We start from the raw sequence: 15,163 nt of genomic DNA, 5'->3' as shown, positions 1-15,163 counted from the left end.
GAAAAGAATGTTTTTATTTTGAATACGTAATTTGGGTACTGCCTAAGAAATATTTTTTTGAATTGATTTTTTTTTTGAGTCCCCAATAGTTCTATTATAAGGTGTTTCAGGATTATCCATTCGTTCTGGGACACCCTGTATATCAGCGCGTGTATATTATCAGTGACCAACTACATCATTATGTCGATCCTATCGGTTCCTTAAAAATGTTGAATCGTCGTGGCCTAAAGGATAAGACGTCCAGTGAGATCTGGCGCATTTTACGTTGTAGATGTCAATGGGCTCCAACAACCACTTAATACCAGGCGGGCTGTGAGCTCGTCCACACAGCTAAGCAATAAAAAAAAATAAAAAAAAATGTCCGAGATCGCTTCAAATGTACAGCACACACTGCCAAAAAATATATAGAGCGGTGTCTTTATATCGGCGGCACCGAACTGTCGGAACCCACGCTTTGTCACGAAGAATGAAAGGAATTTCCTCTCTGCAGGAAAATATTTTTATTTTTGTCAAGTGCTTGGCCCTTGTCAGTAATTAGATTGGCTACAGAACTTTGCTCAAGCGTGAAACGTGTGTGCCGGAAACGGTTCCGTATAAAGGCGTTTGATAAAAACCGTGATAAATTAATGGTTTTTACGTAGACACGTTGAAACTAATTTTAGAGTATTTTATGACGTCACTTTCAGGCTACTCCAGTCTGGAACTGGTGATTGTCGTAACAGCGTTATTGCTTGCGTGAAGTAAATATGCATAATGGAGAGTACTTAATGGTAGGCAGCGGCTTGGTTCTGTCCCTGACATTACTGAAGCCCATGGACGACGTTAACCACTCACCATCAGGTGGGCCGTATGCTCGTCAGCCTACAAGGGAATTAAAAAAAGTTCGAATGAAGTTGACCACTTCTAAGTGCAAGATTACAATTGAAGTGGGAAAATATCTAGCCTAATGATCAAACCAGAGCCTTTAATTACTCAAGCTGCTTTCATTGTGATTTTTTATATTTATTATAGCCCTTTTAGGCAGATGAGCATTCGACCCACCTCACGGTGAGTGGTTACCATCGCTCATCAATATCAGCAATTCCAGGGACAGAGCCAAGCTGCTGCCTACCGTTAAGTACTCTCCGCAAGCCTCGTTTGAAGAAGGACATGTCATAGCGTTCGGGAAAAATCGTAGACCCGAGCTCATTCCAAAGCCGGTACATGGCATAAAGATCTCTGGAAACGTACTGTGCATGAATGCAGTGGTTCTAGGTAGTATGGATGAACTCTACTCGGGTGGGGGGCGGTGCGATGGTAAAAACGCATTGTCTCGTCGATCATCTCAAATAATTCCTCAGGCCTCTCCCCTTGTAACATACGGCACGAAATACAGAGCGAACCAAAATCCCTTCGCCGACCGAGATGTACCAAAAATCAATTATACTTAGGTATTATAATGTTTTTTTCTCTTTGAGTTTAACAAACTGAGTGCGTTTGATAATTAAATACTAGATGATGACCATCTTGTTGTGTCTTTAAAGCGGTTAGTTGCCCTCAATTAAGAAAAATAGTATTATTATTAGCCAATAGATGTCGGGAAGAGTTGATTATTGAAAACACGAATAAAACAACATTTTCTGAAAATAAATCGTAGCTAGATCGATTTATCGCCCCCGAAATCCCCCGTATACTAAATTTTATGAAAATCGTTGGAGCCGTTTCCAAGATTCAGATTATATAATTATATATATACAAGAATTGCTCGTTTAAAGGTATAAGATGTTCACTTGCGAGTTGAACTTGTTTGTGAAGTGTGTCTTCTGGGCAAGTGTCGGCCAATTGATTCTTGCACGTAGCAAGCTCGGCGTGTCTATTGTTGTAAACATCAAGGTATCAATTGTCTAGTTCTAAATTACATCTCATTTTCTACTTAAACGCGAGGAACCCTAATCGATTTGAAGATTGTTCGACTGACCAACGATCTAGGCAAACTTCGCGTGATAGATTATCGTTTCGCATAAAACTATTACGAATATTGACCCTTTGTTTTCAATCTATATAAAGGTCAGAAAGTTTAGACGTAAATAGTTGGGGTGAACGAAAATAGACCAACTTTTAACCTTTGCGTTTAAGGGTTCTTTTTGGTGTAGATTTAATGATGAATAATGTGAAACAGTGAAACAGGAAACTCTGAAAAGCTCTAGGTTAGTCCTTAGGTTACTTCTTGAGTTTAATGACATGTTGTTGGCTAGGCGTTTTCTCCATTAATTTTTTTTCGTGCGACATCATCTACGGCCGTTTTCAATAACGTATCTGAGTTTTCGGATAGATAGCTATCTCCGAATATCAGCAAGAGCGTATCTATCCTTAGTTTGCGTTTCACAATCACGGATAAGTGCTATCTCTCTTTAACCAACAGTAGATAACTTCTTCCCTCCGATTTATCCGAGCCTCTTGATACGTTTCGTTCTACTACAAATACGAAACAATATCAGGATCAAGACTTATTTTATTTTATTCTAAATTATAACTATAATTTAACCAGCATATTGTAGACTATCATAAACACATTTGTTTATAACAAAAAGTAATAAAAACATATGTAGATTTTTTTAAATTGGACGTGTTGCTATTTTTATCCTAGTCGAAATTATGAAACGAAACGTTTTGACAGTCCGTTTGCCAATAAGCAGTGATCAGTTTCTTTTGTTTGTTTTTCTATTGTTATTGTTATTACCTACTATATTAGATGATGACTTACCTCCAAAACGCTTTAAAACTTTCGTTTATAATTCTAAGTGTGTTTATAATTAAAGAGCTACAGTGAAATAAAATGAATTCTGTAAGTATCTATGAACTACATTGATAATAATAATTTTACTTTGAGTTCAAGCTTAGAAAATATATCTTTTTCAGTCAAGAAAGGCAGCACCCATGACAAAAGATGAGACGATGATTCTAGCAGAACTTGTGGCGGCGAAAAAACATTTCAATAATAAGGCAACAAATGCCACAAACAATAAATTGAAGGAGCAGGCTTGGCAAACCCTTGTAAATGATTTTAATTCGTCGATTCGTCGTTTCCCACGAACTCCATCGCAGCTTCGACTAAAATGGGAAAACTTAAAGAACGCTTCGGCAACATAAGAAACAACCTTAGTAAGGTTAGTATAATTAGTTGATTGTTTGTCTCTAATAACACATTGATAAACATAATTTTTTCTTCAGGTTGCCGTAGTATTTGAAATAATTATGCTCTTTGTTACAGGCTGGGAGGTGGTAAGGATTGCAGATGAAATTTTGGATAAAGCATGCACATTGTTGTAGGTCACATATAATATTTTTAACACTTTTACAGCCAAGCGGAAACAAGATGGAAGAAAAGAAATGCAAGGCTAGCATAGGGACAATGCATTAGCAGAATATCTAATAGCAAAAAAGAGACTTGACTTGGAAAATAAAGAAAAGGAGATTGTTGTAGCAAAAGTTAAGTTAGATTTAGATAATTTAAAAAATTAAAAATTACTTAAAAGGAATATTAAATTTCATAAATTAAGTAGGCAATAATAATTTTATGTTAGTAGTTTTTTATGTATATGTACAAATTCTAAATTAAATATCTTGCATGTACTAACTACCATGTAATTATCATTTTGGAAAATAAAAAATAGTCAAATTATCTTTGGAGTTTATTTTATAAATTATCTTTGGAAGCAATTATTTATAAGTACATAGTTGTATTTCAGATGTAAGTTTTGAAAATTTGTTACGAACAATTATATTATTTTCCTGTAATGTATCTGCGACTGAAATTTCTGATTCTAATTCTTCTAAATTCATACTTCTGACGATATTATGCAGCATGGCAGCTATAATAACAGCTTGCATATTTTCTAGTTTTAATCTACTTTTCAATGATGTACAGGGAGTCTTCTTTTACAAACACCAATGCATCTGAAAATTATACATTATTTGCTTAAATTATTTTACAATACAGTATAACAAGCTCTTAACTAAAAAAAAAGATTACCTCTCTATAGTATTTCTTGTTTTAATATGTGATTCATTTTAAATCGTTCCGATTGAGTATGTGGGTTAATTAATCACGTTAAAAGATAGGGTTGTGGGGATAGCCTCTATCGGCAAGCAAATAGCAAATTCCAAGTCCACCTTGTTATCAATGTTCTCTTGATATGTAGATAATTTATTATAATAGTGTCATATTAAATTCATATAAACACCTAAATATATAATATAAATAAATAAAAATATAATAATAATATATAATAATAATAATATAAATGGGGTAATATAAATAAGAAATACCTTTTCAATCGGAATGGTTAATTATAGTTGTATCATGAGTAGACCCAGGCCATCAAGCAACAACATTTTGAAACATCAATGATGCATTGCACACAAATTACACATTCAAAATACTCTTTTTCTATTTCTAAATTCCTCTCCTATATTTGAATCTGTAACACAAATATAAAATGTAGAGTTATCAGTGTGTAATAAGAATGAAGGTAAATGAGTCGACTATTATCAAAGCTGGCAATCTGACTTTTGGACAATGATTGGTAAATCAGAAAAACGAATTATTGACTTTGTATTCCATTGGCAGTCACAAAACTCTTCGGAACGACATCTTAGATAAATAACAGGTTAACTATTAACCTTTATTTAATGCAGGTTTTGAACCGTATTCTTTGAAGGAGACGATTATATTCAAATCAATCTGTATTGACATATCAATAAAAACTTTTGTCCAAATGCACAGATTGCCACCTTTGATAATAGACGACTCAAATAGCCTACCAGGTTATTGTATTAGTATATGAATGTCATTTAGGGCACCATGGGAATCCAGCAGTATTATAGAATTCCTGTTGAGTGTGATTTTGTAACACAACAAAAATTAGGTATAATTTTGCTATTGCTTTAAACAAATATAAGTTGTAATAACGAGTACTTTTATGGTTAAAATTTATCTTACCTTTTTGACGTTACACTCAAATATGGTCTCATTAAATTAATCAATTCATTCACAACACCTTTGCTCAGAAATCTATAGTCAAATTCGTAATTATTGATCTTCGCCATGTAATTCAGACGATCTTTATTTTCCTAACCATATGATATCGGCCTCACTATCACTATCTGCATCACAATCCATTATCATTTGAAATAATTCCATATCACTATCATCACTGCTACAATATGCCAATATGAAGAGAAACAATTATTAAATTATAGCGATTTACTTTCGAAAGATAAACATGTAACCGGCCGATTTTGACAGATAAGCGAATGCCCATACTAGAGATAGCGCCGCCTACCGGAGAGTTACTAAAAACTCATATTGAAACGGAAGTAAGCACGATTTGTATGAGCGTTCTATCTTTAGCAGGCTATCCGTCCTCCCGACGATGGACAGATAAATCCGATAGGAACTGCTGCCCGTCGATAGGTTATTGGAACGTAAGTAAGGACAAAAATATAGATTTGTCTATCTTTAGTAACCGAAACTAGGGATAGATAGGTTATTGAAAACGGCCGCTAGTCTCTCCGGGCCCTCTATCTGAGATAAGCATTTAGAGTCACTTGTGTCGCACAGAGGGGATTATCAGCGTGTTCGGGACTCGTCGAGTCCTGAGTGTTCCAATATTCATATTCTAAGAATCGATAATTTATTATTTATTCACATGCGTAGAGTTCCAGCCAGTATTTCTTCTATCCGATTTGCGGTGAAGGACGAGCATACATTTTACATTATTCACATTCATGCATAGTTAATATTTCTTTATTCCCTACAAATGTATTGTTATATTATAACAGCTGTCCCACAAACCGTAAAGCATGTATGCTTCGTGACAGCAGCACGGTAGGACTGTACCTACCGCGCGAACTTACAATCTAACCCAACAACACTACCAGGGATTAAAGACTAGCATCTCAGGTGGCGAAAATAGATGGGGATATTTTTAATATGGATGTATGATAGTCAATTATAATTAGCAGTAGTAGCTCGACAGACTCATTACCAGTTTAAAGGTCCGATTCACCGGTCGTCAGATCATATCTTGTTCTAACGCCAGAGGCTTTCCTTTTTAGATCTGGTGTTTAAAACATCAGAATATCACCGTGCGTTTTGGGATTGCGGTGAGGAATTTGAAACTATTAAACAAGGAACTTCGACGTTTTAGAGCGCCATACCGAGCTATACCGAGATCGAAAGAGGAAAATGCAGCGAAACGCTAAAGGCCTCAAGAATTTAATATCTCTTCGGTTTTAATTGACGCAGTTATTATTATAGCTAATAATATGGGCACAAAAAAATCTCCATATTACGATCCATTACGCTAACAAGGTTTAATCCTGCTCGAACGCTTCGTCGAATTTATTATAGAAAATCGATAAAAGGGTCGCGTCCTCTGCTTCTCTTCATTAAAAATATTTGTTTATTTCCAGTTGATTCTAGACTAAAGTTTGTAGACGACGTCGTGTGAGCCGTCGTTCTAACGACAATAAATCGCAATTTTTAATTCGAAATTGAATTAACGTACGATGTATTCTTTCTGGTAGAAAATTAGGAACTGCATGAAAAACCTCGTAATAAAATAGAGACGTAACCACGGAATATAACAATGAAAGCGTACCTAATAATGAATCGGTGTAATGAGTAACAGTATTTTCATAATATTAACTTCGTTTAGTAGAACAATCGGCCTTCGGGTGTTGTAATCCACCCGACGATTTCAAATCCGTCGACAGACAATACTGGAGGTCGGTGAATTCGACTGATTGAAAGTAACGGAAATTGAAGACAGCAAACCCATTCCATGCTTGGTGATTTCGACAAATTTTAGTAAAATTCCGCTGGTCTCGAAGAAAATTTGTAGATGGTTCTGCTAGAAGCTGTGGATCTACATCTCTTTTCATTGCCCCTACTCCGCATCGCACGAAATATGCTCTTTCATGTTCTTTTTCCTGCCGTATTAGTGAATAGAAGCGTGTAGATTCAATATGAATTGTACAGTCGGTATGATATGATTGTAGTAGTGACCCTGAACTCTGCGATTAAAAGCATTGTGGCATTGACAGCAGTTTCTTCGTCATTAAAAAATAATGCCATAATCTGACATTGGTTGGGCCTTTGCGTCGTGACTGAGCATGAATCCCACGCACTCCATACATTTTTCGGACCGACGTCGACCCGATAATTCAATTTCCGCCAGCGAAAACGTCGGCAGCGCTCTTCCTGCTAACATAACGGAGCGTTAACGCTACTTCATCGTGATGAATCTCCCATCTGACAAGGAGAGTTAATTAATTTTTAATGCATGACGCGAAAAATAGACTATATGGTTTAATTATAAATTATTTAACTCTTTAATTAGTTGAGTAATAGAAGGTTTCGCAATGACCTTAATTTTTGTACATAAATTGCGTGCCGTAATATTTCTTCAACAAAAGATATTGTCAGCTTTACAGATTTTTAAATAATAACCGTTTCTATATTAACAACGTGTGCGGTTTCTCTATCTCTCTATCTCTCTCTCTCTCTATCTCTCTATCTCTATAAAACATCTCATTTGAGGCCATTGTTGACCCAGCCGTTTCGAAACCAATAAAAACCAAATCCCATTTCGATTACAGTTTACGAAAGCTTAATTATGAAAGGACCCAACGAAAAATCGGGATACTCCGGGTGGAAACAAAAGCCAAATGGCCTTGCTCCTATTACGAAGGCCTCAGGAAATGTTCTGGTTTTACTTTCTCTCTAAGGCTGGCCTCAAGTACGTCGTTGATCGATGTCTTTTAGAGGCCTTTTGTAATTTACGTTTCTGTTAGAGACACTAATATGCAGGCCAGGCGAAAAAAACATTTTTTGCGCCTCCGATATTGTGGCCTTGGTTTTTGATAGACTTATTTTTGGGAACAAAGCCACATTACATATGTTTTTTTATTTTGTTTTTACGGTTTCTGCATTATAAGTAAAATAAAAAAGCTCGCAACGGATTTGTTGAAAATTTCCCACACCATCGATCGTACATACGTTAATGGTACAGTCTTTGAACTCAATCGTATAAACAACGAGCGTACTTACAGCACGCGTACAAAAAAAACCCCGCAAATTTCGCCCCAAAAATATTGTGAAAACATTTATGTACGTGCATGTTTTTTTTTTTTTTTTATTGCTTAGATGGATGGACGAGCTCACAGCCCACCTGATATTAAGTGGTAACTGGAGCCCATAGACATCTACAACGTAAATGCGCCACCCACCTTGAGATATAAGTTCTAAGGTCTCAGTATAGTTACAACGGCTGCCCCACCCTTCAAACCGAAACGCATTACTGCTTCACGGCAGAAATAGGCGGGGCGGTGGTACCTACCCGTGCGGACTCACAAGAGGTCCTACCACCAGTAAAATTTGTTATTTATTGTGTTTAAATCAGAACCATCTCAGCGTATTAATATCTATATATTAATACGTGAAGCAAAAACTTTGTATCCCTTTTTACGAAAATTGCGCGGACGGAGGACTATGAAATTTTCCACACTTATAGAGAATATAGAGAAGAAGTGCACAATGCTAATATTTTTTTAAAATAATGCATGAAAGATACATTAAATCAATAAAGAAAACATTACACACACTACATACCATGTATTTGACGCACACACGCATGCATACTATTTATTGTCAAACTTTGGTTCTTGACGTCTGTTGTCAAATTGAGAATAGATTAAATATTGTTTGTCCTTATTAATATTTTTTTATAGTGTAGCCTTGGCGAAATTTGTGATTGTAGAAGTATAAAGTACAATCATTATTATGATTGTGTACAAACTTACAATTCCAATTAATTATAGTCGAATTTCGACTACTGCTGGACCTTTAGTCTATTTTAATCTTGTTACGAGCAAACGAATCGCTTACCCGAAGTTGAATAAGTAAAACAGCCATACGTTGTTAGACATTGAAAGCGGCCCATTGTTATTTATGGCCCAATTTCAATGGCGCTCTATCAGGAAAATGGTTGTGCGATCCACATCATAAAGTTTTGAAACTCGTCCGCCTTTAGTTGTAGAGTGGCTATGGTATGCTTTGAAATAACCTTCAGTAGCTGTTTTCAAAAGGATGGTCGTTGACATCAAGACTAACTTTGTTGTTAAAAGTGTTTGAGGAAAAAGCCTAAGAGCACAAGCGCGCTCAAATAAGTCCTTTTAAATTGACCTCAATATTTTTTAATGACTGCTTGTTCGTATTTATAATAAGACAGCAGCAGTTTGTGAAATATGCGTTTTTGTGGTTAAGTAATGTATCTGTTAGCGGGGGACTAACTTTTGATATCTAATTTGTGATTTTGTTGAATGCTTTGGGTAATTTTTGAGATTTTGTGTTCAGCGTATTTATAATTTAGTTCACATTAATGTTGAATATTAAACGCCAACATTGTAGAAACTGAAATTGTTGGGCTGTAGTGTACGAAAGTATAAGTATGGGGAGATGTACATACCTATTCTTGTTCAGAACATATTTTTTCATAGTCACGGACGATCACATAAATATCAAATAGTTGAAAGTAAGCTTTTAAGATCTTGTTTATGCGTTTGTAGGCAGACGAGCAAGCATACGGCCCACTGTTGATGGTGAGTGGTTACCGTTGCTGAGAGACGTCAGCAGTACCAAAGGCACAGCCAAGTCGATGCCTACCACAGAGTACTCTCCGCAACCTTGTTTGCAGAAAGACATATAATGATAGTGTGGCGGGTAGCCATCATACAACGCAAGATAATTGACAGATGCCTGAATCTCGCTTACGACATTTTCAAGATAAAGCGCATATATACAAGTTCCGAACAACAACATTCGGACCGTCGGTCTACCGAGCAATATCACCCGCTCGGTGGAAGATCTTCCCTCCGTCGTTATAAACCTCCCAAAACGTGACCTGCGACGTGATGTGAACACGCAACCTTCTGATTCATCTTCAGCGCATCAAGAACTCCGGCTACCACAATCCCCGCATTCTCGCAGATAAAAGCACGTCATTGACAGTCGTCCCACAGCAAGCCAGCATCGCAGCTTCAACAGGACCATCGCAGCCGACTCACCGCGCTTCCTGGTCCTACGGCACGCAACTTCACTGCCTCATCACGCCGCAACAGTTCATCGCAGCCCACGACCGGATCATCAACGCTTGGGGTCACACATCTCCGGCGTGGCAGCTCTGCACACATGGACTACTGGCGACACGCACGCAGCATTCAAGCTCAGTCTCGACTCACCGCAGACTTCGAGCAGCACTGGCGACACGCACGCAGCATTCAAGCTCAGCCTCGACTCACCGCAGGCTTCGAGCAGCACTGGCCCTTGCAAGCTAATCTCAGCACGGACAACGCTAATTAAAAAAAAATGACACGACCTCCGGTCTCGGAGGGGAGTGATGTGGCGGGTAGCCATCATACAACGCAAGATAATTGACAGATGCCTGAATCTCGCTTACGACATTTTCAAGATAAAGCGCATATATACAAGTTCCGAACAACAACATACGGACCGTCGGTCTACCGAGCAAATATCACCCGCTCGGTGGAAGATCTTTCCTTTCGTCGTTAAGACTCCCAAAATAGCGCTCTGGAAATGACGAGGAGGGACTATCCGTTTCGTTTCGATTTAGTTTTCACTCAAATAGCCCACTAGGAAATTTATAGTCACCCGATGAATTCTCCGCAAAGATTGGGGTCGCTTTGAATGTCCTGCACATTCGTTTCTTTTTGCAAAGAAGCTTTTTTTTTTGCTGGCTGTGCTGATAGCCTTGAGAGGCTATTTCAGCTTCACCCTAACGTGTGTAGGTGAGCTCACGGGGCTGAAACCGGAGTGTTGCTAACACGAACTCTAGTAAGAGCAGTGCTTCGCAGAATCTACCACCGGATCGGAAACGACCCACTGAGAAGATCCGGCGAGAAACTCAGTGGGCTGGAAAGAAGCATTAAGTTTTTCGCGGATCGTGAATGAATCTTAGAATTCTCGTATTATGTAAGACGTTTTACGTTAGGTTACGGTTAAGTCAAGCTCTTAGTTTGAAACACGAAAGGGAAAAAAGGTTTTTGTTTCTCAAGATGATGATCTTTGCTTTGGTGATCATTTACGGGTAAGAGGTAGTAAGTACTTGTAGTCTGTGTACCCGCAAAGTTTAAATTAAATTGACCACCCTGTATTTGGAGTGGACCGGTATTGCCTCCGTCGAACAGCTGTTCCGGCTGATAAAAATGAGTACAGGAAGCTAATGGCCAATCTTCAGGATTGAAGAGGCACTGAAAGAAGAAGAAGAAGACCCTATATTTTGAACAGCACAAATTAATCAAATCAATCTTCGTTCTAGTGTAACAATCACTTAATGGAAAAAGTAAATAGGCTTAATCAAAATATCCACCGTTGCAGATATTGGGACTAGTAGATTACCGGTGGTAGGGCTTTTTGTAAGCCCGTTCGAGTAGGTTCCAGTTGTTTATGCCGCGAATTAGTTATAATTTCCGGTTGAAGGATGAGATAACTGTTATACCTAAACAATTTAGATTTTTAATGCCGCTGCCAATGTTTGTGCTGCTGGTTACGTAACACCAGGCGAACCCGTAGCAGCTCTACCCATCAAGCGCAATATAAGAATGCGCCTCTCAGTCAACTACGTGACAATTTACTTAATTGCTTCTTTTTACATATAAAATATCATTGCTTAATTGACAAACAATTTACCAGAATAATATTTGGTTTATTTTTTTGATTGCTTGGGTGGGTGAACCAGCTCACGGCCCACCGGATGTTAAGTGGTTACCGGAGCTCATAGACATCTACAACGTAAACGCCGCTACCTTTCTTGAGATATGAGTTCTAAGTTCTCAGTAAATTAAAAGATGTTACGTAGACATCACGTGACTTTTTAATTGAATGGATTTTATTATAATTATTGATGTATCTGTTGGAGTGATCGTCTGGTTTTCTTATAATAAAGACGCAGATTTTTATGGATAGTATTTATTCTATCGGCGATACAATTTTTGTGTCCGTACTCATTGACGACGCAAGAACGAAAAAAGGGACGCGCACACAAACGACGTTGACTTATATAACAAGAGTGACAGCTGTCAGTTGGTATTGACATAAAGATGCGTTTAGGAACTATACATTTGTAACAGTATCACCTAAAGAAGCCGTATAAATAACGTGAAAACGTTTCGTAAATAAAAATATGTTTTCTTCAGAGCACATTCAGAACACGTAAAGAATGATTTCGCACGAGTCCATTTTAATTATTTAACAATACGTTTCGAGGTGGCTTGAATAATTTAATGAGTCTGTATCGAGGTGCCGCGTAGTAAGGACGTTTGCATGTTTCAGGATTGTAGGTACTTCTGTTGAATTATAAACCGTTTGAATGTTGTTTACTGGTCCGTAGTTATGCCGTTATACAGTTTGGACTGTATTATTTATTCGAGTAAACAACCTGACACCAAATACAAAATATTATACATAATCAGAATAATAGGAGCTATAGGGGTTTTGTTTACGTAAAATCAAACTATTCTAACGTTTTTCCAAATAATGTCAAATCTATTTTAGGTTATCGTTCCGTGTGTGATCGATGTAAATTTTGACATCAAGTGACGTCACACGTAAGCAACTTTATTCAGCCGAATTTTGTAACGTTTACTGTTCTATTACAATTGATAAACTTTGGAAATATAAAATTCTATCATAATTTTTTTTCTATCCTGCAACTTAGCAATCTATTTCTTGAAAAAAATGATCTAATTTGTTGTCAGATTTTCATCAGGAAATGTTGAGTCAGCTGAGTTGTGTCCCTAGTGGTACCATTCTCATCGTATATCTGCAAATCTTTTTGCTAGGTCTCTATCATAATTAAGCGTTTGCTTTTATGACAGGCGTACGAGAGGCGGTTCCCGAACTGTCCTCAGATACCTGTGGTCCTGGACTGCTCCATCACGGAAGACAGCTGGTCTTCGGACGACTCCCAGAGGGACACGACACGACGGTGCCAGCTTAATGTTGAAGCTCCGTATCTTTTGAAGAAGGTAATTGGATTGTTGATTTTTAGTTAAGAATATTATAATAAAAAAGAATTACTAAAAGCCGACTAGTAAATTTCTGTAAAATAAGGTTTTCTGCAATATTGCATCCCCGCCCAATTCGCATGACTCGATTTGATACAAGTTAAGATACGAATGATTTTTTAATTTTGTGTTACCCGTTTGAAGGTGACGTCATTATACAAAATAGTGCGCACTCTATCAGAAATAAAATTGAAGCGGACGTAACATCAATATTCGCAATTTTCAACATTATAAATATTGTTTTTATCCCGAATTTTAGTTTGATCCTATCTATCGTACCGTACTATATCTACCGGTGTTAATTTAATTTTCTTTGATCTTCTATATTGTTCGCTAATTATGAACAAATCTTAAAAAATCTGAAGCAGCTATTCTGTCCAGTTTCTCGTAATTGACGGAGTTATGTTAGTAGTTGGTTAACTCGTTAAGCAAGCCGATATTGATACCAGACGTACTCACTTTACGTCCCTTATGGGTGTTGTCTATGCTTCGACATAGTTTCTTTTGAATTGGACTAATTTTTTTTTATCGGAGAAGCCACAATTATTAACACCATTGTTAGATATCATAGGGGCGAATAGGATGATCGAGCTTAGCAAACGAAAACGAATGACAGTTCTTAGGACGGAGGCACCGCTTTTCACGAGGGCTGGTTGGTAAGTGTGTAATGACGTCTATGCGCCTCCATCGGCTAGGCTTTGTCGTAGCACGAAGTTGGCCGAGTTCTGACGATACCGCAGTCGTGCTGTGTTTCGATTAACTACCAAATTAATGACCGTCTCCGACATATTATTATAACACCCATATAACACCCATAAAAACAGCTTCGCAAAATAAATTAGTTGAGAAGCAGTGTCTGGTGATGATTGTATTGACTTTAGTAAATTCTTATTCACAAACGCCGATACCACATGGATCATTTCATATTATCATAAGGGATTGTGGGGATTTTAAATAAATTGTTGTTTGTACTAATTCAAAATTACTTACTCGGTTCATCTTCACAGATGATTGGTGTTGACTACGTGTACTTCATCCAGAAGAATCATCTGGATTTGAAGAGCAGGTTCCTAGAAATCGAAGCTACTAACGAGACGTTCGCCACTAGGGTCGGTGTGGTCGAGAAATGTAAATATTATGTGAGTACCTATATCCTGAAATTTCTCATTTTTAATTAGCAATTATAAATAATTATAGTACTATCGATTGCTTTCAATTATTTTTGCTCGCTGTAGATCAACTTCGACCTCACCAGCCAAGTCTTGAGCTTTCATTTTATTTTTTTCATGGTTCTAAGCCGGTTTCGGCCACGACGACCAAAATTTTCGGTTTAATAACTTAAAAGCTAATGTCCGTGCCTCTCACGCGCTCTAATGTGGCCATGATAGCCTAGCTCGTTCTTAAATGTACGCAAACAGAAGCTACACGTAAGAACACCACCCATGAAGTTGTAAAAAATGGTGGAAGGCGGTCTATTTTTTAGTTTATTTCGTCTGTTGTCCAGTTCGCTATCGGTTTCTAAGATATACACGCCCAGCTGCACCAAGCGCCTTCACTCCAAACGATTCTGTGCTTGGGCCTCCCAACGAGAGGGATCAATGTTGCATTTCTTCATATGCCTCTTCTGAACATTCTTATACCTTAAGTGAATTGGCCGCCACTTTTTCGGTTGCCCTTCTGAAGTTCAGAGTAGAAAATGCGCTTTGCTATCCTCTCGTCGGACATCCTCAACTTATGGCCGCACCAGCGCAACTGACACCGCATCAAATAAGTAATAAATAAGTCTTAGGCTACGCTAACTACAAAGACCCCTTTTTAGCATCATTTAAGAAACCCTAAACAAATTCAGAAATAAATGTTTGACGCCAATTTGGTGGAAATCTCAACCTTTTACATCGTTAGAACTGCTTGAGATATCATCGTTGAGATTACAAGCTTAATTCATTTGCATAATGATTCAACGAGGGCCGGGCTTACACGACCCCGAACCACTCAGCATCGTTTACATAAATGTGTGGTTAATTTAGCGAGACTT

General features: G+C 37.6%; 1 protein-coding gene and 2 long non-coding RNA genes across 6 annotated transcripts in view; 2 read left to right on the top strand and 1 right to left on the bottom strand.

The window, feature by feature from the left end:
* The window catches only part of LOC101739159 (protein real-time), a 77,133-nt gene that overhangs the window by 21,397 nt on the left and 40,573 nt on the right, over positions 1–15,163 (top strand). For all 4 annotated transcript variants that reach the window (XM_004923613.5, XM_021346293.3, XM_062669892.1 and 1 more), the window contains exons 2-3: positions 12,940–13,089; positions 14,136–14,267. In XM_004923613.5, the coding sequence (XP_004923670.1) occupies positions 12,940–13,089; positions 14,136–14,267 (282 nt within the window). The remainder of the gene's footprint in view (positions 1–12,939; positions 13,090–14,135; positions 14,268–15,163) is intronic.
* Positions 2,688–3,781, top strand: LOC134199307 (uncharacterized). The gene is made up of 3 exons (XR_009973746.1): positions 2,688–2,824; positions 2,899–3,146; positions 3,251–3,781. It is a non-coding gene; the product is annotated as an uncharacterized LOC134199307 (long non-coding RNA).
* On the bottom strand, positions 3,659–5,414 carry LOC134199308 (uncharacterized). The gene is made up of 3 exons (XR_009973748.1): positions 4,982–5,414; positions 4,309–4,460; positions 3,659–3,936 (listed from the first exon to the last, which is right to left on the bottom strand). It is a non-coding gene; the product is annotated as an uncharacterized LOC134199308 (long non-coding RNA).

The sequence above is a fragment of the Bombyx mori genome, chromosome 8 (assembly GCF_030269925.1).
Source record: "Bombyx mori chromosome 8, ASM3026992v2".
Lineage (NCBI taxonomy): Eukaryota > Metazoa > Arthropoda > Insecta > Lepidoptera > Bombycidae > Bombyx > Bombyx mori.
This window is presented reverse-complemented; position numbering and strand designations above follow the sequence as displayed.